This window comes from Megalobrama amblycephala, linkage group LG14 (genome assembly GCF_018812025.1).
Source record: "Megalobrama amblycephala isolate DHTTF-2021 linkage group LG14, ASM1881202v1, whole genome shotgun sequence".
NCBI lineage: Eukaryota > Metazoa > Chordata > Actinopteri > Cypriniformes > Xenocyprididae > Megalobrama > Megalobrama amblycephala.
In genome coordinates, this window is record NC_063057.1 from 48,781,391 (window position 1) to 48,806,433 (window position 25,043).

General features: G+C 39.4%; 1 protein-coding gene across 8 annotated transcripts in view; it reads left to right on the plus strand.

The window, feature by feature from the left end:
• Positions 1 to 21,211, plus strand: part of il15ra (interleukin 15 receptor subunit alpha) — a 43,457-nt gene extending 22,246 nt beyond the window's left edge. Inside the window, exons 4-11 of one of the 8 annotated variants that reach the window (XM_048154378.1) lie at positions 10,604 to 10,633; positions 11,938 to 12,030; positions 12,113 to 12,331; positions 18,959 to 18,982; positions 19,294 to 19,332; positions 20,490 to 20,525; positions 20,710 to 20,714; positions 20,879 to 21,046. In XM_048154378.1, coding sequence (XP_048010335.1) covers positions 10,604 to 10,633; positions 11,938 to 12,030; positions 12,113 to 12,331; positions 18,959 to 18,982; positions 19,294 to 19,332; positions 20,490 to 20,525; positions 20,710 to 20,714; positions 20,879 to 20,896 — 464 coding nt within the window. In that variant the 3' untranslated portion in view covers positions 20,897 to 21,046. Of the gene's footprint in view, positions 1 to 10,603; positions 10,634 to 11,937; positions 12,031 to 12,112; positions 12,332 to 18,958; positions 18,983 to 19,293; positions 19,333 to 20,489; positions 20,526 to 20,709; positions 20,786 to 20,878 lie in introns of all 8 variants that reach the window. The other 7 variants (XM_048154375.1, XM_048154374.1, XM_048154382.1 and 4 more) reach the window with 7 other exon arrangements.
• Positions 21,212 to 25,043: the final 3,832 nt, after the last annotated feature.

A 25,043-nucleotide genomic window follows, 5' to 3' on the forward strand; every position in this document is an offset into this window, starting at 1 on the left:
TCACTAGCATCACTTTTCTGATCTGTGAAAATTTTCACAGTTCAGTACGGGTCAGCTGACCCTTCCCTGGGTCATGTACATCGCTATTCTGATCTGTGAAAAGTTTCACAGTTCAGTACGGGTCAGCTGACCCATCCCAGGGTCACTAGCATCACTTTTCTGATCTGTGAAAACTTTCACAGTTCAGTACGGGTCAGCTGACCCTTCCCTGGGTCATGTACATCACTATACTGATCTGTGAAAACTTTCACAGTTCAGTACGGGTCAGCTGACCCTTCCCTGGGTCATGTACATCACTATACTGATCTGTGAAAACTTTCACAGTTCAGTACGGGTCAGCTGACCCTTCCCTGGGTCACTAACATCGCTATTCTGATCTGTGAAAACTTTCACAGTTCAGTACGGGTCAGCTGACCCTTCCCTGGGTCACTAACATCGCTATTCTGATCTGTGAAAACTTTCACAGTTCAGTACGGGTCAGCTGACCCATCCCTGGGTCATGTACATCACTATTCTGATCTGTGAAAACTTTCACAGTTCAGTACGGGTCAGCTGACCCATGCCAGGGTCACTAGCATCACTTTTCTCATCTGTGAAAATTTTCACAGTTCAGTACGGGTCAGCTGACCCTTCCCTGGGTCATGTACATCACTTTTCTGATCTGTGAAAACTTTCACAGTTCAGTACGGGTCAGCTGACCCTTCCCTGGGTCACTAACATCGCTATTCTGATCTGTGAAAACTTTCACAGTTCAGTACGGGTCAGCTGACCCATCCCTGGGTCACTAGCATCACTATTCTGACCTGTGAAAACTTTCACAGTTCAGTACGGGTCAGCTGACCCTTCCCTGGGTCATGTACATCACTATTCTGACCTGTGAAAACTTTCACAGTTCAGTACGGGTCAACTGACCCTTCCCTGGGTCACTAATATCGCTATTCTGATCTGTGAAAACTTTCACAGTTGAGTTTTGGTCAGCTGACCCTTCCCTGGGTCATGTACATAACTTTTCTGATCTGTGAAAACTTTCACAGTTCAGTATGGGTCAGCTGACCCTTCCCTGGGTCACTAGCATCACTTTTCTGATCTGTGAAAATTTTCACAGTTCAGTACGGGTCAGCTGACCCTTCCCTGGGTCATGTACATCGCTATTCTGATCTGTGAAAAGTTTCACAGTTCAGTACGGGTCAGCTGACCCATCCCAGGGTCACTAGCATCACTTTTCTGATCTGTGAAAACTTTCACAGTTCAGTACGGGTCAGCTGACCCTTCCCTGGGTCATGTACATCACTATTCTGATCTGTGAAAACTTTCACAGTTCAGTACGGGTCAGCTGACCCATCCCTGGGTCACTAGCATCGCTTTTCTGATCTGTGAAAATTTTCACAGTTCAGTACGGGTCAGCTGACCCTTCCCTGGGTCACTAACATCGCTATTCTGATCTGTGAAAACTTTCACAGTTCAGTACGGGTCAACTGACCCTTCCCTGGGTCACTAATATCGCTATTCTGATCTGTGAAAACTTTCACAGTTGAGTTTTGGTCAGCTGACCCTTCCCTGGGTCATGTACATAACTTTTCTGATCTGTGAAAACTTTCACAGTTCAGTATGGGTCAGCTGACCCGTCCCTGGGTCACTAACATCGCTATTCTGATCTGTGAAAACTTTCACAGTTCAGTACGGGTCAGCTGACCCATCCCTGGGTCACTAACATCGCTATTTTGATCTGTGAAAACTTTCACAGTTCAGTATGGGTCAGCTGACCCATCCCAGGGTCATGTACATCACTATTCTGATCTGTGAAAACTTACACAGTTCAGTACGGGTCAGCTGACCCTTCCCTGGGTCACTAGCATTACTTTTCTGATCTGTGAAAACTTTCACAGTTCAGTACGGGTCAGCTGACCCTTCCCTGGGTCATGTACATCGCTATTCTGATCTGTGAAAAGTTTCAAAGTTCAGTACAGGTCAGCTGACCCTTCCCTGGGTCACTAGCATCACTATTCTGATCTGTGAAAACTTTCACAGTTCAGAATAGTGATGTACATGACCCAGGGAAGGGTCAGCTGACCAAAACTCAACTGTGAAAGGTTTCACAGATCAGAATAGCGATGTTAGTGACCCAGGGAAGGGTCAGCTGACCCGTACTGAACTGTGAAAGTTTTCACAGGTCAGAATAGTGATGTACATGACCCATGGAAGGGTCAGCTGACCCGTACTGAACTGTGAAAATTTTCACAGATCAGAAAAGTGATGCTAGTGACCCAGGGATGGGTCAGCTGACCCGTACTGAACTGTGAAAGTTTTCACAGATCAGAATAGTGATGTACATGACCCAGGGAAGGGTCAGCTGACCCGTACTGAACTGTGAAAATTTTCACAGATCAGAAAAGTGACGCTAGTGACCCTGGGATGGGTCAGCTGACCCGTACTGAACTGTGAAAGTTTTCACAGATCAGAAAAGTGATGCTAGTGACCCTTGGATGGGTCAGCTGACCCGTACTGAACTGTGAAAGTTTTCACAGATCAGAATAGTGATGTACATGGCCCAGGGAAGGGTCAGCTGACCCGTACTGAACTGTGAAAGTTTTCACAGGTCAGAATAGTGATGTACATGACCCATGGAAGGGTCAGCTGACCCGTACTGAACTGTGAAAATTTTCACAGATCAGAAAAGTGATGCTAGTGACCCAGGGATGGGTCAGCTGACCCGTACTGAACTGTGAAAGTTTTCACAGATCAGAATAGTGATGTACATGACCCAGGGAAGGGTCAGCTGACCCGTACTGAACTGTGAAAATTTTCACAGATCAGAAAAGTGATGCTAGTGACCCTGGGATGGGTCAGCTGACCCGTACTGAACTGTGAAAGTTTTCACAGATCAGAAAAGTGATGCTAGTGACCCTTGGATGGGTCAGCTGACCCGTACTGAACTGTGAAAGTTTTCACAGATCAGAATAGTGATGTACATGGCCCAGGGAAGGGTCAGCTGACCCGTACTGAACTGTGAAAGTTTTCACAGATCAGAAAAGTGATGCTAGTGACCCTGGGATGGGTCAGCTGACCCGTACTGAACTGTGAAAGTTTTCACAGATCAGAAAAGTGATGCTAGTGACCCTTGGATGGGTCAGCTGACCCGTACTGAACTGAGAAAGTTTTCACAGATCAGAAAAGCGATGCTAGTGACCCAGGGATGGGTCAGCTGACCCGTACTGAACTGCGAAAATTTTCACAGATCAGAAAAGCGATGCTAGTGACCCTGGGATGGGTCAGCTGACCCGTACTGAACTGTGAAAGTTTTCACAGATCAGAAAAGTGATGCTAGTGACCCAGGGATGGGTCAGCTGACCCGTACTGAACTGTGAAAGTTTTCACAGATCAGAATAGTGATGTACATGGCCCAGGGAAGGGTCAGCTGACCCGTACTGAACTGTGAAAGTTTTCACAGATCAGAAAAGTGATGCTAGTGACCCTTGGATGGGTCAGCTGACCCGTACTGAACTGTGAAAGTTTTCACAGATCAGAATAGTGATGTACATGGCCCAGGGAAGGGTCAGCTGACCCGTACTGAACTGTGAAAGTTTTCACAGATCAGAAAAGTGATGCTAGTGACCCTTGGATGGGTCAGCTGACCCGTACTGAACTGTGAAAGTTTTCACAGATCAGAATAGTGATGTACATGACCCTGGGATGGGTCAGCTGACCCGTACTGAACTGTGAAAGTTTTCACAGATCAGAATAGTGATGTACATGACCCTGGGATGGGTCAGCTGACCCGTACTGAACTGTGAAAGTTTTCACAGATGAGAATAGTGATGTACATTATCATTATCAAAGGTCATTTATATAATATATATATATATATATATATATATATATATTTATTTATCATATTATACAAAAAACGGGGGGCAGAGCAAAGAGAAACACAACCACGAGATAAAATGCTATTGTGAAAGTTTTCACAAATCGAGCTCGACCTAAAACAATGTTATTTTATTCCAGCAGTCTGCTTGTTCATTGGTAATAGACGTTAAACATGAAGAACGCTTTTATTTCACATTCCTTACTGGCGGACTTACCAAGGGGTTTACGGACAAGAGCTTTGCTGTGAAAAAATTCACAGATCAAGCTGGTGAAGATGACACCAGTTTCATTCCTCTAAGTGTCCAACATTTGGAGCTATAGCCATTATGAAATTAAGAGTCGCTACGAAAAAAAACCCTGATTTCGGCCCAAAGGACAGCGTCACCTTAATTCACAAATCATGGAGAACGATATTCGGTATTATTTGCATGTCTATGACAGCGCACTGCGTATTTATAGCCAAAAGAAATCTGAATATCAAACCGCAAACTATCTTTACTGCGGTCGTTTGCACTGCCTGTTTGGTTTACCCGTTTACACGTTCATAACGAGCGTTTTGTCTGACTCAAAACGCACGTATTCGACGCCCATTTTTGTTATGATAAACGCACGTCAAAAGCGCGCGTTTTTGATCACTCCAAAGCGCACGTCAAGAACGCGCGTTTTAATAGCAAATCACACGCCGAGAACGCGCGTTTTGGCCCATGATACCAAAGCGCGCGTTAAGAACGCGTGTTCTTAACGCAAATCACACGTCGAGGACGCGCGTTTTGCTGTCAAAACGCGCGCTTTTGACGAGTCAGTGTGCAATCAGACGTCCGACCAGGCGTTTGTGAGTACTTTGGCTTGCCATACTCTCTCTCTCTCGCTGCTCGTTCTTATATGCGCCCTGACAAGTGCATTCTATTCTACATCACTCACCAAACAAATAAGGCTTTGGCAGCCGCAGGTGCAGGAAAACTCCTGCATTAGTTATGTCAGTGTAAATCTATACTACCATTAACCTATAAAACACTACTACACTATAAAAACGGGCGTGTGATTAAGCAGCACCAAAGGAGACATGCTCTACGATTTATTTTTGGCAACAGTAGGCTGTCATAAAATAAGAGAATGTTGACATTAGTGATGGGTCAAAAATACCATTCAACGCGCTGCGTGACAGCCTTTATGATAGCCAGCTAGTTAACGTTAAGTGAACACCGCAGCATGTCGCTAGTTAGCAAAAGGGCTTAACTTACTGATGGTGTAAGGTGGTGTTTTTGGTTCGTCCATCTTTTACGCTGATCAAAAGGCAGAACGGGAGCACGCGCAGTCTTCTTAATCGCTTGATTCGCTCGATGTGCCAGCCTAATCAAACCTGCCATCCACCGTTCTGGCAGTGGTAATGTGGGTTTGGAATGGAATGATTCGTAACATTTTTATAATTGTAACGAGTAACGATGCAGCACATAAAAATATCGGAGTAAAAGTATTAAACTCTTTGAAAATATGTACTGAAGTAAAAGCGGAAGTAGGAGAAAAAAATAATACTCTAGTAAAGTACAGATACCGCCTTTTTGTACTTAAGTACAGTAGTGAAGTAGTTCTACTTCGTTACTATACATCTCTGCCTTCACCTAATCACAATTTTGATTTTTAATTTGCCACACCACATCAAATGGGTCTCTTTATAATTCTTTAATTATAATTAATCAGCCAATTTTATTAATTTGTCAAACGGAATATTCCCATCAACACTTTGTTTTCCATCAGAGCGAATCTAACCAAATATCAGTCAGAGCGGATCTGCACGGATCTTCCTCGTACTGGAGGGATAACCAAAATATTTGTCAGGTAGCTGTGTGTTTAAACAGTACCCTTACAGACAAATCTTCCTGGACTAACTCTTAGAGCTCCATCCAAGGATAACACTACCTATTATTAGAGATGTTCCGATACCTTTTTTTCCGTCCCGATACCGATTCCGATACTCGTGCTTTGGGTATCGGCCGATACCGAGTACCGATACCAGTGTGTTAAAAGAAAAAAGGAAAAGATCATACTACGCCTGCATAACTGTGATATTATCATTGTGGTAAGGTCTGGCTCAGGTTAAACCCTTTGTAAAACATGAATAAATACAGGAAATGGAAGCCATTTATTTTAAATTATTTTAAATGTTTAAATAGAACAGTATAAAACAGTAGTGCAACAGCAATTTAACTAAATAAATATAGGAATATATATATATATATATATATATATATATATATATATATATATATATATATATATATATATATATATATATATATATATATATATATATATTTTATTTATTTTATTTTTTTTTTAAATAAAGTGCAGCCACAATATTGTAAAATAAAAAAGGCATTTCAATAGAACAGTATAAAACAGTAGTGCAACAGCAACTTAACTAAATAAATATAGGAATATATATATAAATAAAGTGCAGCCACAATATTGTAAAAAAAAAAAAAGGCATTTAAATTTTTAAATAGAACAGTATAAAACAGTAGCCCAACAGCAACTTCAATGATTCCTTTAAAAAAAACTTAAAAGGTGCCCAAGAATGCTTTTTCACAAGATGTAATATAAGTCTAAGGTGTCTCCTGAATGTGTCTGTGAAGTTTCAGCTCAAAATACCCCATAGATTTTTTTAAATTAATTTTTTTAACTGCCTATTTTGGGGCATCATTAACAATGCAATGATTTACACTCGGCGCCGCCCCCTTAAATCGCGTGCTCTCTGCCACATGAGCTGTTGACTATATTACAGTGCATTTACAAAGTTCACACAGCTAATATAACCCTCAAATGGATCTTTACAAGATGTTCGTCATGCATGCTGCATGCATGCTTCGAATTATGTGAGTAAAGTATTTATTTGGATGTTAAAGTTTTATTCTGAGTGAATTTGAGGCTGTCCTCCGTGGCTAACGGCTAATGCTACACTGTTGGAGAGATTTATAAAGAATGAAGTTGTGTTTATGAATTATACAGACTGCAAGTGTTTAAAAAAATGAAAATAGCGACGGCTCTTGTCTCTGTGAATACAGTAAGAAATGATGGTAACTTTAACCTCATTTAACAGTGCATTAGCAACATGCTAACGAAACATTTAGAAAGACAATTTACAAATATCAGTAAAAATATCATGCTATCATGGATTATGTCAGTTATTATTGCTCCATCTGCCATTTTTCGCTGTTGTTCTTGCTTACCTAGTCTGATGATTCTGCTTTGTGCAGCTCCAGACGTTAACTGGCTGCCCTTGTGTAAACCCTTTCATAATGTTGGGAACATGGGCTGGCATTATGCAAATATTGGGGCGTACATTTTAATGATCCCGACTGTTACGTAACAGTCGGTGTTATGTTGAGATTCGCCTGTTCTTCGGAGGTCGTTTAAACAAATGAGATTTATATAAGAAGGAGGAAACAATGGGGTTTGAGACTCACTGTATGTCTTTTCCATGTACTGAACTCTTGTTATTCAACTATGCCAAGGTAAATTCAATTTTTGAATCTAGGGCACCTTTAAAGTGCAGCCATTATGTAATAAAAAGGCATTCAAACCTTCAAATAGTGCAGTATTTAACAATAGTGCAAAACCAACCTATTAAGTAAACATAAACAAAAATACAAATCAAAAGAGTAGCAGCTACATATTAAACAAAAAATACTTTGCATTCAAGTAGGCTACACATTGCAGTAGCATTTAAGCAATTTAGTATTGCTCATAATTTCAAGAGCAAAGGCAGATTCTTCTTCAAGAAGATGAGCATTTCTGCCCTCTCTCCTCCTAGCCTGTTCCTTCTTGCATCAATAATGTTGGATGCTACACTGAACAGTCTCTCACTGTCAACACTGGTACAAGGAGCACAGAGAAACTTTGCAGCAGTGGCAGCCAGGGTGGGAAAACGAATTTGGTTGACTCCCCAGTACTGGAATGGGCTGTCTGAGCATGGGACCGTTTGCTCTGTCAAATATGTCTGTATTTGATTTTGAACTTGTGTGCTAGTGCTACTTGCCCCACGTTCCTCATCATGCTCCTGCAGGATTTCCTCAAACAGGCCTTTCAAGCTGCTCTTTCTGCTGCTGCTGCTGTCTGGCTGTGCTTCCAGACGTGGGGCTTTATGGGGGTTTTCTGGCACTGCCTCTGCTCCCTCAGGTGTCGTCCTGCTCAGTAACGCTGCCTCCATCTTCTCCACTTCTTTGGTCAGAGCATCTTTGGCATGCTTGTTGCTGTCTGCTCCTGTGAAGTATCTAAAAACAATGAAAAATAATAAATAAATGTCTTAATGTGTTAAATAAACATATAAACAACCTCTATAGTAGCTTTTAGTGGTAATATATTAATGCAACAGTAATCAATAATAATGCAATATCTAGTTATCCAAAACACCATTTCAAAATTTTGTTTATAATATAGACATTTAATAAACATATTAGACATACCTGTCTTTGAATCGTGGGTCTAAAAGAGTGGCAACTGCATACAAGGGCTCATTCTCAATATTCTTGAATCTTTTCTGGACAGCCTCAAGAAGGGTTGTTTTCATGGTTTTTATACCCGTGTCCCCCTCGTTCTCCCGAGCAAGCAGGCGTTTCAGCACTGTGACTGAGGGAATGACTTCAGCTGCAGAAGAGGTGGAGGAGCTAATCTGTCTGGTCAGTTCTTCAAATGGTGCCAGAACAATGATGATTTCCTCCAGTAAAGCCCACTGGTAAGACGTAAGGGTCACTGGCAGGTCATGGTCAGCTCCATAAGCTGAAATTGACCGCTTCTGCTCCAGGAAACTTTCGACCATATAGTAGGTACTGTTCCATCGCGTTGCTACGTCTTGGTGCAGACGTTTGGTGGGCATTTGGAGATCTTTTTGAATATCCTCCAGGCGTGTAGTAGCTAGAGGCGAGTGTTTGAAATGACCGACTATCTTTCTACAATTCGCCAGTGCATCACTCACACTTCTCTGTGACAGTAGCCCTTCATGCACCACCAGCTGGAGAGTGTGGGCGAAGCATCCCAAACTTGCTTCGTCCATCTCGTCCATGGCTTTCTTCATGTTGCTAGCGTTGTCGCGCAAAGCAACGTGAACGCTGGACTTGGGGATTTTCCATTTTACTAGCATCTCTTCAATTGCTTCGGCAATTGATGTGCCAGTATGTGACCCTCGGAACTCGTTCGCGTGCAGCACCGCACTTCGAGGGGTAAATGTTGACTCTCTGTCCACCCAGTGTGACGTTAAACTTAGCAAAGACATGGGGCACATGTCAGAGCTCCAAATGTCTGTGGTAAAGCTGATTGCATGCACGTCTTTCAGCATACACAAAATGTGTTCTCTAACTGTCTCGTATAATTTGGGTAGCGCAGTTTCTGAAATATATTTACGACCTGGCAAACAGTACCTTGGCTCCAAATGCTCCATTAAGCGGCGAAATCCCACATTTTCGACGACAGAAAGGGGTTGGTCATCCAGGACAATAAACTCCACAATTTTGTCGGTTATCTTTGTTGCTTTTTGGCTGTCTTTGGGGAATTTATCTTGTCGCTGGAAGGCAGTTTCCAGAGTTTGCTGCTGCAGTTCGTCCTTTTTTTTACCCTTAGCTTTGGTGAATTCGTCGTGCTCTTTAGTGTGGCGCGTCTTCAAATGTTTGATTAAGTTGCTGGTGTTGAAATTTGCAACATTCGTGCCACCCCTCGAAATTGCTTCTTTGCATATGTTGCATTTCGCCGTCTTACTGGTGGGAAAATCCACTGTAAAGTACTGCCAAACTGCCGACATGATGCATTAACGTTAGCTCTATGGTTAGCTCCTTTTAAGGAGAAGTCAGGTGGTCAGTTCTTCTTCGCCCCTCTAAAACAACAGCGCAACTGTTTTAAGAGCGGCGAAGAAGAAATGTAAGCTAACAGAGCTAACAGTAAATCGATTCCTATTTCTAAAAAATGATATGGTATCGGATCGGTGCCTGGACTCCAGTACTCGCCGATTCCGATGCCAGCATTTTCGGCAGTATCGGAGGCATTTCCGATACTGGTATCGGAATCGGAACAACTCTACCTATTATGAGATGAGTTCAATCAATCCTACCACCACAGGAAATCATTAAAAACAACTTACCTGTGATGAAGGATGACCTCTCAGTCCTGTGTTTCTTGGAAATATCCCGGACGAGCACCCAGAGTGTTAGATCTGTTAGATAGTGTAAAATCTCAATCATAGGTAGAATATTTGTAGTCTCAGTCATCAGTTTAGAAACAGGTGCCTTAACCCCTGTGATGTGTGGCAGTAGCAGCGCGAGATCTTGGGAGAATGACCAAGCAGTCACAGATCAAGTGTGGTACAAAGCATTCTCAGATTTATTCAGGAAGAAGGGTCATATTTATAGACGTAGGTCAAACAACAATCTCCAGGATGGCTTGAGCATCCAATCATATGACTTCAGAATCAAACCTTACCATGTATGGCATTTCAAGAAATATAATAACAAATAAGAAATGTATGTGCGTAAATGTGTGCGTCTTCAACTTCTGGTTGCGTGTGAGAGTGTCAGTGTGTCCAAGGACTACTACTTGTTTTGTCTAGGTAGGTACATGATGTGAACAATGGAAAAATCCCAAGACACAAAGAAAGTCAAAAAGTGAAGCCCAAGAAATAAGAAATTATTTAACAACATCCTAACAGATATCAGGTGATCAATGTAGTGATTTTATTATTCTTTCTTTGCAGCTGATCCCACAACGCCACATGTGACAAAAAGTGAGTACCATATTTCCTAATTCCTCCCTGTCTTTCTGTGTCTGATGTTGAAGTGAAAAGTGAAGTGTGTAAATTATGCACTATGGTTCCAAATGGATTAGCATACACAAAACAGATCCAGACCCAATATTGCCAATGGTTGAGCCAGTTAATGTGTCGGAATACTCAATCAGTCAATGTTTTGGTAGCACAAATAGTTTACTTATAGTTGTCTCTTGATATAAAAAGTATTTTAAAGGTGCCCAAGAATGCTTTTTCACAAGATGTAATATAAGTCTAAGGTGTCTCCTGAATGTGTCTGTGAGGTTTCAGCTCAAAATACCCCATAGATTTTTTTAAATTAATTTTTTTAACTGCCTATTTTGGGGCATCATTAACAATGCACTGATTTACACTCGGCGCCGCCCCCTTAAATCGCGTGCTCCCTGCCACATGAGCTGTCGACTATATTACAGTGCATTTACAAAGTTCACACAGCTAATATAACCCTCAAATGGATCTTTACAAGATGTTCGTCATGCATGTTGTATGCATTCTTCGAATTATGTGAGTAAAGTATTTATTTGGATGTTAAAGTTTTATTCTGAGTGAATTTGAGGCTGTCCTCCGTGGCTAACGGCTAATGCTACACTGTTGGAGAGATTTATAAAGAATGAAGTTGTGTTTATGCATTATACAGACTGCAAGTGTTTAAAAAATGAAAATAGCGATGGCTCTTGTCTCCGTGAATACAGTAAGAAACGATGGTAACTTTAACCTCATTTAACAGTACATTAGCAACATGCTAACGAAACATTTAGAAAGACAATTTACAAATATCAGTAAAAATATCATGCTATCATGGATTATGTCAGTTATTATTGCTCCATCTGCCATTTTTCGCTGTTGTTCTTGCTTACCTAGTCTGATGATTCGGCTGTGTGCAGCTCCAGACGTTAACTGGCTGCCCTTGTGTAAACCCTTTCATAATGTTGGGAACATGGGCTGGCATTATGCAAATATTGGGGCGTACACCCTGACTGTTACCTAACAGTCGGTGTTATGTTGAGATTTGCCTGTTCTTCGGAGGTCGTTTAAACAAATGAGATTTATATAAGGAGGAGGAAACAATGGGGTTTGAGACTCACTGTATGTCTTTTCCATGTACTGAACTCTTGTTATTTAACTATGCCAAGGTAAATTCAATTTTTTGAATCTAGGGCACCTTTAACAACAACAAAAATTGCACACATTACTTTTAAACCCTATGGCTTTACCAAGATTGGCTAAAGACTAAAGTGTCCTGTACTATTTATTTGCTTCAGCAGAGACCCAAATGCCTCATTTCACATCATCCACCACAGAAAGCACAGATATAAAGATTTCCACAGTTCTTGGCACAAGCATGCCAACCACAGGTATATATGTTATATTATGCTTTTATTTCTTGATATTGTTTGGGTAGGCACACAATTACGTTAATTACATGACACACTCCAGCAACAGGGCATTTAACTTTGACAACAACAAATGAAGTTGTCACAACCAAAACAAGAAGAACTACCAGCCAGCCAACTTTGAAGAGCACAACAAAAGAGGCAGAGTCTATTACAACAACCAACGAAATTACTTCTTCAACATCCAGCAGCTTCACAAGCAGAGATTATATGACAGCCACATCGTCACATTCCTCGTCAAGCTCTTTCACTACAATAACAGGTGAAGCCGTTCACTGTGATGGGTCAAAATGCATGGGGCTATGCAAGGAATAGTTTACTCAAAAAATATTAACATTCTGTCACTATTTACTCATCCTTGTGTTGTTCCAAATCAGTATGACTTTTTTTCTTCCATGGAACGCAAAAGGAGAAGTTAAGCAGAATGTTCACATGGCTCTTTTTCATAAAGTAAATAATGACCAAGATTTAAGTTAAGCAATTTATTAGCTAATGCACATATTCAAACTTCCTAGAGCAAGATATCACAACAAGTTTGTTAAAGTCATAGAGGTTTGGGAAAACATAAATGATGACAGAATTTTCATATTAATCTTAATTTCATAAAGCTATGTTTATGTAAATGTACTAACGCTTATATAGTATAATTCACTAAACAGTTGCACCACTTTTGCACATGGCACATGAGCGTTATACTTAACAACATTTACTACTACTATTATGTACTAACCATCCACAATCCAGTTTAGCTGAAATTGCACTGCATCTTGAAGCCATTGACTCTCCTTTTTGAGAAAACAAGCCTAAACAATATATATTAAAAAAAACATTTGAGTGCACTTTCTAGCAGTCACGGAAATGGTAATCGTAACCAGCCGAAGACATTGCCAAACGCTACTTGCTGAATTTGAGACTAAGGCTATTTTGAACAAGAATATCATTGTTTTAGTTAAAAGAGTATGAGAGGCCATTCAAGACATATTTCAAACTTTACTCGCGCACACACTATCAAACTGTCTCTCATCCTCTACTATAATGTCTCTCACACACTATCAAACTCTCTCGCGCACACTATCAAACTCTTTCGTGAGAAATAGCCTACCAATTCAATCACGGTCTGTACCTTCGATAGTTTTCTCATTTTTGTGTTCAAAACAGAAAAACTAAGAAACTGTTAATTTATCACATATTCTGCCATGTGGGGTTTTTTTTTTTTCATATTTTTATTTTCGTTTTTATCGCACTTTGTTCTAATTCGCGTTTTGAAGTGTGTCGTTATAGTTAAAAGATTCTAAACATTAATTCATTTTGCTGCTGTCCTGCAGAAACATTGTATCTCCAAGTTTGTTTTTTTCCTATTTATTTATTAATTTATTTTATTTTCATAAATCTTAGTGGTCATCCTTTACGTCTCTCTGTGGGTTTTGAAATATTTTTTTAACCAGTGAAAAGTATTAAAAAGAGCTTGTGACTAAACCTAGTAACTCTATTGGCTCTTCAAGCTGACAGTCAAACCTCATAACTCCACTGTATGGAGAAAGATCTCTGCTTGTTTACAATATTAGGGTAAATAAAATAACTGCTTGTTTGAATAAATACAGCGCCTTTTTTCTTTACCCAAGAAACACTATAAATAAAAAAAATAATGTTGTGTGTGTTTGAGGAGCGAGGAAGAGTGTCATCGAGTCATAGCCAAATTGGCCCACAATGTTTTTATGAAGGCCCACCTGTTTGAACATTTCTTGCCTCGCCCCTGGTTTGATGAGAAAGAGATAGTTTGCATCGAACGCCGTACAACAGCGCGCGAAACTGAGGAATAGAACTGATGACGGTACGGTTTGATGTTGACCAATCAGTGTAAAGGGGCGTTTATTTCCCGCCATTCATACTGGTTTTGTGTTTCCATTCGGCAAATTAGAACAGTGTGATGAAAACGAAAATAAAAATATGGAACCCCCCACATGACAGAATATGTGATAAATGAACAGTTTCTTAGTTTTTCTGTTTTGAAGACAAAAACGAGAAAACTATCCGAAGGTACAGACCGTGAGTGAATTGGTATTTCTCACGAAAGAGTTTGATAGTGTGCGTGAGAGAGTTTGATAGCGTGTGAGAGAGTTTGATAGTGTGTGTGCGAATGTGTTTTGTAGTATGCGAGAGAGTTTGATAGTATGCGCGAGAGACTTTGATATAGGGTGACCACCAACAAACAAACCAAATGTGGGACGATTAGTAAGTTTGTGTGGGACAATGTGGGACATATTACCAACACTAAAACACAACCTGAAGCTGTTATATAATGTCTATCTAACTTAATAACAACATTTGTAATCTTCTTTTCAGATGATAAAAATACTTTGTTCTTTAGTCCCTTCCAGAAAACACCATTACATCACACTATAACAAAACATGTCTTTATTTTACATGTAATTTAAATTAAACATCACTGACCCTAAACGCAGCAGGCATCATGTAGATAACTATTTTTAATAAGGTGACCAGATTTCTGAAATGGAAACTGGGGACATTTCCTATTCGAGTGATCAAAATATCACCAAAATCTAATTTGTTATTATGTATTTAAAAACAGGGACAATACATTTTTGAATGTTTTTGTTTTTAATTGTTGTGGGTTCCTTATAGGCTATTATTACATTAATAATTATGATTTAGTTTTAATATTAGGATTTTTGCTCTGGTCTAAATACAATTTGTAAGGAACCCCGCATCGGCCCAAAAACGGAATCCGACACGCCGGGGCGAAGGTTAACGCGTGTATGCCTTTTCAGCGTCTCTGAATGTTCACTTAATTTCACTCGTTTAATCTGACTCCAATTTCAAATGATTATTACTATTAGGTTGTGTTTCCAATTAGAAATTAATCATTTGTTATGTATTAATTTAGATATTCGATTATTCTGATTACCTTATATCTTCAATTATTTCGTTCACTGCAGTCCCGGTATCGCTTTAGAAGAGTTACTTCGGCCGATTTGAGCACTCTTCCCGGACACAAACTCGTCAGTCTGACCTTAAACATTGGATGCAGGGTAAATATCTACCTTTAAGTCGGTCGTGCTCTGCTTACTCGTAACAAAAAGCATAGTTTTTATATATTTACGAAAACTGCAACTTATTTAAGGCAGTGATAGTCAGAAATCGAAATGGATTTAATTGACGTGCCCCATGCTCCATCTATTAAACCTTTCGTATGAACAATCCTGAACACAGATTTGAGGTAATACCTTCGCTTTGATCTACTAGAAATAATGGATTAAGAATAATACAGAATTAACCAAATATAACATTTTATTTGTCAAGTAAAAATATATGATGCCAATTACATTACAATTAGACAATTAAAGCCAATTCAGAAATGTTAAATGCATAACATCGATTACTCAAAGAAATGCATATATACACAGGGATGGGTGAGTGTCCTCAGACATTCACCCATCTCTGTGGGGGCTACAGATGATCCCACATGACTGCTTTGCTCTTTACCTTTTATACCAGAACCAGAACAAAAGGATCGTAAATGTTTATTACACCAACACCTGTTTTGGGGGAGAGGAGAAGAGACACCACCCAAAAAGAGGACAGAATTTTCCTTAATTTTCCATCTTCTTCATAATTCTAGTGACTGCTGTGAAATTGAGACCAGTTTACCAATCGCACTGAGACAAATTAAATGATACCAAACATGAAAAGGGAAAAACAATAGATACATAAGTTACATTATATGTTTTGAATAACTTTCAGTGACTTGAGCCAGAGGAAGGGGAGGTGTGTGTGTGTGTGTGTGTGTGTGTGTGTGTGTGTGTGTGTGTGTGTGTGTGTGTGTGTGTGTGTGTGTGTGTGTGTGTGTGTGTGGTGGGGGAGGCGTTGTCCTTTTGGGGTTAGGGCAAGGCGTCCATTGCTACTTCTTTGAGATCTTCTTTCCAGATTAAAGTATTATTACTTTATTGCAGGACGCTTGATCTCAGTTTTTGTTTAGCAGGAAAATCAAGCCTTACAAATTCACCAAAAAAAACTTTTACACGATTAATAGTAACCTGTAAAAGCAGTTCAAAACAATATGTCTGTTATAACATTAGTGTGACTTTACAAAAGCACATTACATTACAAAAATAAAACATAAATATAAGAAGATAAATATTTTACAGCATTTAACATATTTTTTAACATTATTGAATTTAATATTTTAATTTTTACAAGCTGTTTTTAGCTGTATACAGTCATTACAATTGTTTTAACTATTTTGATCATTGCGTAAACGATTGGCCCTTTGGCTTGTCAATCACTGCCGTGACGTTCCTTGTGAGAGACGTGCACGGCTGCGCGCTCCAGTAACTTTCCACACTCCACAGGCGCCGCATGCAATGTTTTTGTCAGGAGAAAGGAATAACAACTGCAGATTATGAGTTACCTGCGGTGAGTCCGACATAATGAATCCAAAAAACACAACACAGCGAATGCCGGTGGTAAACACTCATTTTCCAATACTCGTGCACGAGTTTTGGGAGGCGTTCCTTTGAAATGAGCTGTGAAGGAGGGTGCTGTTCTGACACATGCGCTCATTTAAAAAACTCAGTAACAGTCTTTGGATTCTCAGTCGACGAAAAAATCCTCTCTATCACCTTTAAGACGTTTGTGTGGAAATTGCTGCGTTGTGACGGAACTTATGTGGACGTTTAAAATTGTGCAAAACAATCTCGCACCCTGTTGAGGCCCTGTTATAAAAATACAAACAGTATGAATAGTTAGTATGTTACTAACCTTGAAACTGATAACGATGTTTATTATGATATTTGACGATAATGGCATTTTGCTCTGTTCCAGATCCAGATTACGTTCCTCAGGAAGTAGCAGCGCGCGCGCAACCAAGTGTAGCTGCACAGCCCCCTCTGTTGGAGAACATGATCACTACACAATTTCTCCAGCAGGCTGCTGTATGCTTGTCGGTCTTTTTGCAATCATGCGGGTTGGTTTGAACGAGCTGTAAAACGGGGACATTTCAGGTGACAGAACATCAAAAACCGGTCTGGTCACCCTATTTTTGAAACAGTTTTGACCAAGTCCAACTCCGCTCCACATTTGGATTGACAGCGTCACAACCGAGTGACCATGTTTACTCCTTTCTTTTCAACCATTGGATAGGATTTAAAAAAACGGCTGTTGGGATGTTACTTCTATCGAAGCGCTGGTAGGTGAAAAACTACGCAGCAAAAATAATAAATTTAATGCTTTCTTAAAAAGTCAAAATAACGCAAGCACGCGTTTTCTAAATATTATAATTAAAAACCAACAAACTGGTGAAAATGCGGGACATTTTCTCAATAATATGCGACGTGCGGGACAAGTCGTCAAAATGCTGTGCGGTACAACGCAAAGCGGGACGGGTGGTCACCCTACTTTGATAGTGTGTGCGCGAGAGAGTTTGGTAGTGTGTGTGTGTGCGAATGAGTTTGGTAGAGTGCGCAAGAGAGTTTGGTAGTATGCGCGAGAGACTTTGATAGTGTGCGCGAGAGAGTGTGATAGTGTGTGTGAAAGATTTGATAGTGTATGAGAGAGAATTTGAATACTTTGATAGTGTGTGCGCGAGGAAGTTTGAAATATGTCTTGAATGGCCTCTCATAAAAGAGACTGAAATAATTCTGTTTTATGTATGTTTGCATCAATTGTCTGGTGCAAATTGGCATCAGAGCTAATATTTTGTGTGTTTGCACTGTTGCTATGTAATTCCTTAGGTGAATTGGACACTAGTTAGCACATGCAAAAGAAGAAAACAAAAACAAAAAAACACACTTTTAGTGGCCGCAATTCATTCTTAGTAAATCTGCTTTTCAATATTCTTAACAATGAAAGTATAAAAGTTCAAATAGATCCTTTTTAGCTCACTTTAGCTCAATTTTCTATGTAGTTAAAATCTATATACGTTTTTCAAAATCAATAGTTTTTTCAAATAGTTTTCGTCTTATTTAGTGATTTGTGTTTGGTATATAAAGACCTTAGGGTGTGGAACTTGAATTTGAAGCAAAACAGGATGCAAACCAGACTATGATTAGATCTTACTTCCTGTTATGCACAAAAAAATATGCTTCCATATTACAAAACCCGCAATGTATATAAGTAACCACACACAACTAACACGAAAAGCTAGGCCTCATGGGCAGTGCTCCGACCATGCCTGGTGTCAAGGGGGTGGGGGTGGGGCTTAGCCCCCACCTTCTCTCCCCCATGATGATCTCAAGCCCACCCCGTGATGATCCAAACACCCCCCCAACCTGTGAATGCGATTTCAACCGCAAGCCCCCCTAAGTCATGTGTCCTAGTGCCAAGACTGGCACCGACACATAGGATGGTTGCACTTCGGGCAACCTGAGTTCGAGTCCCATCTCGTAGTCTTTCCCGACCCCATGTCCTCTCTCTCCCACTTCACTTCCTGTCCTCTTTTCAGCTATACTAAATAAAGGCAAAAATGCCAAAAAATAAATCTTAAAAACAATCAAACAAACTGCAGATCCTGTAAGTAAAGGAATAGATCACCCAAAATTTGCTCACCCTCATCTTTTTCAAAACTCATTTAACTTTCAAGGGAATGCAATAATATGAGTTATTAACAGCAGAACATCCAAGTTGCTCTTTTCCATACAATGAAAGTAGATGGTGACCACGGCTGTCAAGCAGCAACTATAATGAAAAACCAAATTTTAGTCTGTCCCTCATATAAAGCTATTATGACTTCAGAAGACTTGGAAGAAGAATCTTATTGATTGCTTTTATGATGCGATTTTGTCAGCCATGATAATCATCTACTGTTATAGTGTACATTTCTTCTTTTTTGTAAATTGCTAAATTTTTCCTTTCTCCTAAATTTCTCACACAGAAGTTAAAGGATTTTCACACGATGGTGAGTATTTACTTTGGAGTGAACTATACCTTTAAAAGGGGTCGTATTGTAGGCCTTCATTTTTTGTAATTCAGGCCATCATTTTTTTTTTTTTTTTTTATGATTTAAATTAAGTCCATGTGTATTGTTGTAAAGTATAATGCCAAAACATACATTCTTCATGACATTTTTCCCCTTTTTTATTTCATTCTGACCTTGACAACAAATGGCTTGGGTTTTTTGTTTATTTGTTTTTTTGCTTCTGCATCATTCTGCAGAATTCTGTCAAACCTCAGTCATTGTAATTCTCTCCTTCTCCCATTTTTTATTAGGAGTCAATGTATCTGTAAAGACTACAAATGTTTCTGAAGGTAATTTCTTTGCTTATAGTTATCCATAAAATCAATATATTCTAACTTTGATATATTATATTATATTATATTATATTATATTATATTATATTATATTATACACTTTAGAATAATAGTAAAATCATCATGTTAAACAAATCAAAACTATTATATTTGGGATTCTTCAAAGTAGCGTTGGTTACAGCTCTAGATATTATCTCAACCAGCTCCATGAGGTGGATCCTGGGATGCTTTTTATTACAACAGTAGGCTATGTCCAAAATCTCATACTCTTTTTCGAGTAGGTACTTATTTTGAATAAGTAATTACTTCATGAGTTCTAAAAAAATATATTCTATATGTGTGTAGTATAAATGTAAATGTTACTTACCAGCGTTAATTATTATAGAGAGTAAGTGTCCATCATATGCACACTTCACTTTGTACTTTTTGCCTAATATTTTGTAAGTACTGTGAATTCGGACATACTGTTTTTCACCTACTATATAGTAGGGAAGTGTGCAATTTGACCCTGTAGAAAGTTCCTTTCTCTCACTATCACCAATAACATTTTAATGTAAAACATGATAATGTAATTTAAAACATGTATAAGTAAATTCTGTGTAGATTTTTTATTTTTTTTCTGCTTGTATGCTTCTCTCATAGCTTTCATACAATTTTAAGGGGCTGTCAAGCTCTCAATGAACCATGGAAGCAACATTAAAGTAGTCCATACTCATGTACTATATTGTAAATCTCTCGAAGCCATTTGAACAGATAGAAAGTCAAGTTGTTATTCATTGGAAACCTACCCTCTGTATTAGCTATTAAATATAATTTACATATGTGCATATTAAAACATAGAAGATGAAGACATTTGATATTTGTTCTTGCATGTAATGCATCACTTAAAAACATGAGTAAGTGCACATGAGATTTAAGATATGATGGAGGGAAGATGTTAAGTGAAAAAAACTTCTTTATGTCTGTTCCTCAATGGGTTCAGAAGAGCTCTACACCTTTTGACCATGCTCTGTTTATGCTTTTTCCATAAAAAGAATACATTAATCATAATTCCAAGTAAAAGAAAGTAATTTGGGGTTGGAACAACACAAGTGAGGAACTGAAGACATACATTTTATTTTTGAACAAACTAACCCATTATTTCTTTTATTTAGAAACTAAAATGGAAGCCACCTTTAGTAATTACACATGTGAGTTCCATTTATTGCAGTTAATTTCCTGAAACAAATAATATTTTACATTTCCGATCTTTGTGCTCATAATTCTATTTTTTTAAACTGGTTTCTTTCTTTCTTTCTTTCTTTCTTTCTTTCTTTCTTTCTTTCTTTCTTTCTTTCTTTCTTTCTTTCTTTCTTTCTTTCTCTCAACATTCAGCAACAGTAAGTGGTGTTACAAGCATAATTATCATCTGCCTGGCGGCAGCAGTATTCCTTCTCTGGTGGAGGTGGAGGTATGTTTTATAAAATCTATTGTGGAATGAAGTTTTGAATTTATAGGCTTTTTGCAGCTTCTTAATGAATTGTTTTCACCCTCCAAACCACAGACATCGAGAAAGAAGTGATAGAAACGGGATCCAACTATATCATAACGTCTGTACATCTGAACACTGTTCAACTGACCCAAACACAGCAGCCAACAATCCCACAACAGTCTCTGTCAATGACACAAATCAACCACATACAGGCTCCTTAAATGGTGTGGACACAAGTGACAAGCTCCTCCCACAAACAGACTCCTGTTAAAGACTTTGCCCTTAGCACTGCATAAAATACCATCCCAACTGAACATATCTGATAAACCTCCATCTATTGTACTTTACCTCACTCTACTCATTTAATGTTATCATAAAATGAATAAAGTTTTTATATTGTTTTTACATAATGGTCTTTATGTATATATTGATCAATGACAAAACACATCACCCCATCACAGAGATGATGTGCAATATGTATTTTTTTTTTAAATAGATTTTCGAAAACGTTTTAGAGGCATATTGAAAATTCTCAAAATTTAAATTTAAAGAGTTTTTGCTAGTTTAAAAACGTGTGTTTTTAAGATGTGCCCTGCCAAGAACAGCTTGTTAGCTTTAACCCCTGCTGGTTGATGCTGGTAACTACACCATCTGGCATCAAAATGCACCTTTCTCCATTGGCCAACAAAGGTAGTGTATTCTGCACAAAAATAAATAAATAAATTTCATGCAACATATTAAACAAAAATATTACTGTCGTGACTACACCAGGCTTTTTAGTCAACACCACTCAGTGCTCCCTCTCACATGATTAATTATCAACTGCACCTGTCCCTCATCAGCACATCACCAAAGGCCTGTATAGAGGGTATGCACGTGATGTCACCGTCAACCGTTTTATGACTGTGGTTACGCCCACTGAGTGGCAAAAAGACTGAGTGCATTGGTTTTCAGCGTGAATGCCGCGAAAAACACCGAAAATACATCCAAATCGGGAAAGAGCTTTGAGGTTGTATAACATTGATATAAGATTTACTCCAATTTAGACCTACCTATATTGTAGTTATATAAAGCGTTCATAGTTCAGATTTGCTTTATGTATTTCCCCGGCGTAGAAATCAGGCATATATAAATGTCAGGAAACACGATTCCTGGCTCCATGTCGATATCCATGGATTGGGTTTCTTTGACATGTCATAAGGAACACTTTCAAGCCCAACCTTTAGTGTAATTGTTTGTTTTAGTCGCATTTTCGCAGTTTCCCCTATTAAATCCAGTCATGCAGCAGGTTTTTTTGCCATTCAGTCCAGCTGAGGGACCGTGTTCTGGCGGGAAAGTGACGTTAGGCTACCCTCTATAGCCTCAGTCACTCTTTGGCTGATTGTAAAATCTTAAAAATGCTACCTTAGGAGGATGCATTGCAAGGTAGGAAAGCATCAAGGCATGTCCAAATTCAATGTTAGCTTCACTTTCTGCCTCCTGAGATACCTTCATCTGATTGAATTTTTGAAGCCAGCATAGATGTATCCATTGCTGCCTTTGATATCCCACAATCATGTGCGTTGAAAGGTGCATTTGCTGGTCAGTTTGTGTGTAAATGTAAGTTATTATGTCTTTAATGGCTAAAGTTTGCATTAGAGGTAAAATATATATATCTTTTTAAAATCTATATATCCTCAGCCATTTGCATGGTATTACTTATAGCAGTTTGGAATTATACTTTAAAAATATTGTTGCAGTGTTTTGCTAGTATGTACCATTTAAAAAAGATACTTTTTTCAACTGTTTGTATTAATGATTTCCATTATTTTAATTTTATTACAGGAATTGTTATTAGTTACATTTACAAGTAAGCTTAAAATTAGCACATATTCGTGATTTCTTAACATCTGATTTAGGAAAATTGCATCCTATGTTTTCACTTTATTTAAAGTCAACAATGATGCATTTACAGAGATTAGTAACTATTATTACTCACAATAAGTATTTATAAGAACACAACACAGCTATTAATAACAATATATTCACTAATTTGACAAATAAATCTGAATAAAAAGTCATTTTAACTATAATATAACATTATAGCAATGCAAGCTGCATCTGTATATATATATTCATGGAACCATACAACGGGGTAATCAATACTTATAAATCAGTGTATAATGAATTATGAACATGCATTGAAAAGGAAAATCCATGACTTAATTATAAAAATAATATAAGTGTAACTATAACAGTTCTTATAATGTGGTATATGTCTTAATAATATGTTTATAAAATAGTAATACTTGCTTATAAGTGAAGTTCACAACGTAATTTCGGGAGGAGTGAACCCATCTAATCTTTCAATTAGTGAAACTCAAACATAATCTCAAGAGGAGGGAACCCTAATATTTCAATTACATCCAGAGCATATAAGCAGCTACTCACCCTGCTCTGGCATCAGTTGTTTCGATATCCCTCCACCTCCCCAACTCCACCACATAAATTAGGCATCTCACCTATCGTACTCCTCTTCCGTGCGCTAGTAGTCCCTGGGGGGTATATCCAAGCTCGAGTTGAAGCTGCTTCCTCGAGCCCCTCCACAGCGGACAGCAAGCCAAATACGCTTAACCTTATTAGCTTAAAGATTTTATGAGGAAACGAACTCGTGAAACAAGTATAAATGGAGCTATAATTCATTACAAGCATGGTCTTCATAGAAAGTGTTACCGAAATTACTTTTGTGGTAATTAAATATTTGCTTAGTTTTCAACAAAACTCTCTCTATATTTGCTGTAGATCATTAAACAGTTACACTGCCTCAGAAGTCTGTTCGAAATCAGTTTCATGAGGTAGGCTTACCTTGGTGCGCAAACGCTGCTTACAAAGTCATTGCCTGTAAGGCAGTGAGGCAACAAGTCAGCTGCCTAAGTTTTCAGATGTAGACATTGTCTGGCTTCACAAATGAATACAGACTCCTTACCTGCTCTACTTTCCATAGTAGTTCTGCTCATAAGTCTTCAGCGATTTCCCTTGTTGTACGCCAAGTGATTTCCGGGTAACCTTCAGCTAGGCCTATATTCCCTGAAAAACTCCTGTGTTTATCTGTGTGAAAATATACTCGCCTGATACTTTCCTGTGGTTTGTGCTTTTCAGTATTCACACTTCCCATCTGCACCCAAACTCTGCTTCAACCTGTAACAGAGAAGACTCGGTTATTGTCATCATCGCATTCATTGAACGGTCTACTGTGCTATTACTTGCCTGCATTGCATCTCCGTTTCATGTTCAATAAATACATGTTTTTGGATTCACTCACCTCTGCGTCTGAGTCTGGTTCTATCCTGACAATTCCATTATATCAAATGTTTTGAAGGTGTTTAAAAGGAGAACACTGGTTATAAATACATGTGACAAACAAAGGGAACTTAACGAGGTGATGAGATGATTAACTAGACAGGTGAATCAAATGAACTAAGCAAACAGACTGGGGAAAACTAGGTCACAGAAACACAAGACATGTAACATATTGGTCCCAGGGTGGAGTCGAGGATGGGAGACGCCATAGTGGAGAGTTGAGAGGCGCCACCCTGGGGACGGCCGATGGAGACGCCACCGACAATGGAGATCCAGGTGGAGCTGGCATGCTGAAGAGCCCAACCGACACTGCTGGATCTGGAGACCGAGATGGAGCTGGGACGATGAGCATCCGAGGTGGAGTCCGGGAACCTGATGACTGAGACGGAGGCGGTGTGACTGAGGACAAACGACGAGACGGGAGGTGGGGGGGGAATGTGAAACCAAAGGTGCAGGCTGGACGACGTCTGACAAGTCGGAGCCTGTGGGACGAGGGAGCCCGGTGGAGTGTTGAGGCTGAGGGATTCCAGTGGAGCCGAGGGAGGGAGGAGCCACGGTGGAGTGCTGGGTTCGGAGGCTGGAGGTGGAGCCAGGAGATCCTCTAGCCTAGGTGGAGCTGGTGGCCTGAAGCTTCGAAGCAGGTCCATACACTTGTCTGATGGAGCTGAAGAGGGGCTGAAGGGTACCAGAGGAGGCAGGAATGATGAGCAGGCAGTTAGAGGAGGCAGGAGAGGGAACACAGGAGACACAGGGCTGGACGGAACCAGCGGGGAGACGGACAGTTCAGGACTGGACGGAACCAGCGGGGAGATGAACAGTTCAGGGCTGGACGGAACCAGCGGGGAGATGAACAGTTCAGGGCTGGACGGAACCAGCGGGGAGACGAAAATTTCAGGGC